General features: G+C 31.8%; 1 protein-coding gene across 1 annotated transcript; it reads right to left on the reverse strand.

Moving 5' to 3' along the window:
* On the reverse strand, positions 1340-3099 carry LOC105159943 (transcription factor PRE6). Its single transcript, XM_011077174.2, has 2 exons — positions 2639-3099; positions 1340-1830 (listed from the first exon to the last, which is right to left on the reverse strand). Exons 1-2 carry the CDS (start codon positions 2771-2773, stop codon positions 1678-1680), a joined length of 288 nt encoding a protein of 95 aa, XP_011075476.1. The 5' UTR covers positions 2774-3099; the 3' UTR covers positions 1340-1677.

Below are 4819 nucleotides of genomic sequence, written 5' to 3' on the forward strand. Positions count from 1 at the left end.
TTTAATCCGATAACTATGTCCATTTTGTTTAAATCCAGTAACTTACGAAATTGCTTACTTTTAGTCTTTAGACAGATTTTCGTACAATTTTACCCCTATGAGTGCATATGGACTAAAATTGTCTTTCAAAAGTTGCATAGGGGTAAAATTATCCAAAAATCTGTCAGAGGACTAAAAATAAGCAATTTCGTAAGTTACTGAACCTAAGCAAAAATGAACATAGTTATCGGACTAAAATTAAAATTAGGCATATTTAGCGAACTAAAATAATACTTTTTCCTTTGTTTTTTAGTGCATCCAAACTTTGGATATAAAATATTGATTTGTGCAATTTTCTTCTAAATTGGCTTCTTTGGCAGCTATATATATTTGTTATTAATTTCAGCATTTTCTTCATTCACAACATTGAAAAATATATATGTTGCTCTCCATGCATATATGCATTTCTTTTCCCCAGAGTCTTGTGCTTTCAGGTCCCCCCAAACAAAACCCTTGGCATGCTTTTAAGGACCTAATTATAAATAAACAACTAATTAATTAATTAATTAATTAGCCCTTGTTTGCAGGAGATAATTTAGAGTCATATTGTCAATTACATTAATTTTTTCAGCTCCTTTTATGACAACACTTTAATTTATTCCAATGAATATAATATTGTAATAATACAAAAAAAAACTCACCCATATATATATATATATATATATAAATTAATTATTACCACATTTTAATGTGGAAGTGACATATATGTTTCTTATAATTAGTACATCAATGTTGACCTTGTGTATTAATTTCAAATCTTCTATTAATTAATTTAAGGGCCCCATAGATCAACAAGTTTGAAGACCAGACCAAAAAACACAAGAAATAGCCATATATATTCTTGATCACTGTGTATATATATTCTCGAACGACTATCTCATTTAAAAATTTTAATTTAATAAATTATATCTGTTTAATCTTCTACGTACCTGAATTCTTTTTTTTTTTAAGCAAAACCTTGTACGTGAAACTCTTTTAGTGAATAAATATCTCATGTAGCTTAGTTCAGATCAATTAAATCATACTAGATAACCAACTCATGTTAAAACTTTACTATTGTCAAGAAAAAAATATATTAATATTTAATAATATATTTATTTATATCCTAAATATAAATATATATATATATATAGTATATCAAAAATGACCTATACCCTTTCATACATAGGTGGATCAGTAAATTAAATTAAAAACTTATCTTAAGCATATAATTAATTTGAAAATAATAATAATAATAATAATAATTATAAAAGAAACTTTCCATAAGTTTGGGAGGGAGTGGAAATTAAAGAGAGCTAGCTAGCCAAAAGACAGGCGCAACCCCTTCTTATTTTTATATGTAATCATGCATCATATGACTTATATAAACATAAGCCAATTTCAAGTCTCTAATATTGTAATGATAAAACCTGTAGAAGCTAGCTAGGGATACTATATATATATATATCATGTATGTATAGCACCCAAACAGCTACAAGTCCTATATATATATGTAAGTTGGCCTAATATTATGACCAAACCCTAGCTAGACAACATCAATGAGATCGAAAAAAAAAAACTGATACAGAACGTACTGTTCATCATATATAATTATAAAACTAATTAAAATTAAGCTCGGTCCATGATCATCTTGTACTATTACATTAGCAAGCTCCTAATTATGGCTGCTTGAGCACTGTCGCTGTCCGTCGAGTCCAAAAGCTCCGACAATCGGTCGCTCAGATCGTCCACCTCTCTGTGCAAGCTCCTTATGTAGTTGCAAGTCTCCTGCAGCACCTTTGATGCTGAAACCTGCACCAAAAAGTTCAGGCGGCCTTAAGAAAAACGAACGTTCCTCCCATATTCTGAGCGTGCTGTCGAGTACCCATCTCATCTAAACGCTAAACTATTATTAGGAGCAAAAAAGAAAAAAACAATAGACGTTTACTATATGCTGGTATATATGACATACGAATTTGTCGTGCCCTCAAGTAATTAATGTTGACTGTAAATATGTCTTAAACAATTTAATAACGTTCTAAGGAAACAAATATATACACGCACTTTGTATTCTTAGCATTCTGTGGGGTGTCCACCTCATCTAAAAATTAAATTATTAGACAAAATCGGTATTTAATAGGAATAACATACAAAATTTGCATCAAGTAATGTGTACTCTAAGTACCTTAAACATATGTGGTTCGTAAAAAATGCACAACATGCAAATTGAAGAAGAGTTTTACTTCAAACACACACACACACACATGTGTGTATGTGTGTGTATAGGAGACAAATATATATATATATGGGTGCGTGTAGGTACGTAGCTAGGGAACATTGGAGTCCCACAAGACAAACTGTGAATTAAATGAGGGTTGTGGGCTTGCAGGCACGTATAGAGCCTCAGAACCCGCGGCTGCTTATCCCTTTGCAAAAGAAACAAACACCACACAATTTTTCTTTCTTTTTTTTTTTTTTTTGTTTGTTTTTTTGGGTTCATAAGGAGACAGGAAGAACACAGAGAGACATATATATATATATATATATTTATATATATAGTAGTGTGACTGTGAGTTAGCTAAGGTAAAGAGAAATGAATATGTATGTATGTATTTTATACCTTGTCGGAACGTCGTCGACTGTTGCGAATCTCAGGGATGAGTTGTTGGAGTTTGGAGACGAGATCGGCGATCTGATCATCGCTTATCCGGGCGGCTCCTGACTGCCTGGAACGTGATGATCTTCTGCTAGACATTGTCAGCTTGTAATAATATATATATGTTGCAAGAATGGGGCTTGTCAGAATATATATGTATTAGGGTTTGATTGATGATATATATAATGTTGTTTGTTTGGAAGGTGGGATATTGGATTAAATGAAGAAGAGGGGGGGCGGGGGTTAGAACGAGACAAGCAGTGGCAGTACTGTGATCGATAATTAAGGAGGGGAGAAATATGAAATGCAGAAAACACTGATGATGATCAGAAGGAGTAGTAGTGCTGTGTTGGAGGTGATGATGAATTAAGACAAGTGCATGGGAGAAAGCAGTGGGCTTTGCCTCCTTTTAAATACAGATGAGAGAGAGAGAGAGAGAGAGAGAGAAAATGTATATATATATATATAGATAGTGATGATGTCGTTCTCTATATGTTCCCTATTTGAAGTGGGTTAAGCAAAAATTGGTTGTTTATTCAGCCAACTTCGGGGGCCTCTTTGTGTCGCTCTAACCACACATGCCCATGTTATCTTATTAACTCTCTCTCTCTCTCTCTCTCTCTCTCTCTCTCTCTCTCTCTCTCTCTCTCTCTCTCTCTCTCTCTTTCTCATTTTAATACTATCTATCTATCTACATTATTCGAAGTCACGTAAACTGCTATGGAATAAAAATAAAATATTTAAATTATGTAACCCAATTTTTAATTTTAATACAAATCCTTCTTTTTTAATTTGATTTGCAGAATTTCGGTTCATAGACAAGGTTTGTGGGACTTAGAGACTAAATTTGGATTAAAATCTTGATTTGGGTCTATTTTCTTTGTTTTTTTGGAATTTTGTGCACTAGAAAAAAATTATTATTAGTTATAGTATTAGTGATTATGATTAAAATTCAAGGTAAATGACTACTATTAATTACAATAAAATTAAATCGATATTATTTCTCTATGTGGTAAAAATATTAGTCATGGCAATTGTTTTAACCACCCTCGCAAAAATTATAGTAAAAATCATGTGACCGTGATCAATAATTATCTGTTACAAATATTTGTTATTAATCATAGTAATTAACTATGATCAAATGTTATAATATTTCTACTGACAGTACCTAGTAGTACTAGAATATATATATATATATATAGGGGTGATGAGTAGGTAATTAAGTATAATTATAAGATTACATGCACATTAATCAATAATTTTGGCTTATGTGGAACACGTGGTGTCTAGTAAACTCTGCACTGCATTGACTAAATTCCTCGTCTAATTAATCCTAATTAATTAAGAACCTATATATATATTAATTAGTATTATCAATTATTCTTTAAGTATATAGACTGCTCAATATATATATATATACACACTTTTAATTAATTATTTTACCTTATAACTCGGAAGAAGCAAGATAGACAAATCCCAGGATTATCGTTGCAAGATGAACCATGATTTAATTAAACTTCTTACATATATAAACCTTGTAATTATTTCTAGAACAAAATTTATGTGACTTAGACCTATACGTGTGTTATGGGGTGCTTTTAGTCAAAAAATTGTGAACATATGTAGAAATTATGAATAAAAAATTAGTACACAAAATTTACGTGATTTAAAAATATTTCCTACATTCGCGGTTGCTCAAAATCTATATATTTTCCATTAGGATTGATTGACAACTACGGTAAAGAGTTTTCCGGCATCAATTATATATTATTATTAGTTAAATGGTATTATTCAATTACAAAGACAGATCTATAAATTATGGTTATTGTATCTAGGCGCCTGTATATTATGTGATGAGGGCGTAATGGAGACACATACTCATCTATTCCTTCGATGCCGTTATGCTAGAAGATACTTGACAACGATTCGGCAGATTGTTCGATTTGAATGGCCTAATAGAGAGTGGCCACAGGACGTTGAGTGGGTTGCAAGAAAATGGAGAGGAAAACATATCATTAATTTGGTTTATCGTGCACTCCTTGCTGGTTGCATTTACCACATTTGGAGGGAACAAAATTTGAGACGCTTTGAGCATACGGAGCGACCACCGAGCATCATAGCCACCATTATTATGGAAAATATTAG

Source organism: Sesamum indicum, linkage group LG4 (assembly GCF_000512975.1).
Source record: "Sesamum indicum cultivar Zhongzhi No. 13 linkage group LG4, S_indicum_v1.0, whole genome shotgun sequence".
In the NCBI taxonomy this organism is placed as follows: domain Eukaryota; kingdom Viridiplantae; phylum Streptophyta; class Magnoliopsida; order Lamiales; family Pedaliaceae; genus Sesamum; species Sesamum indicum.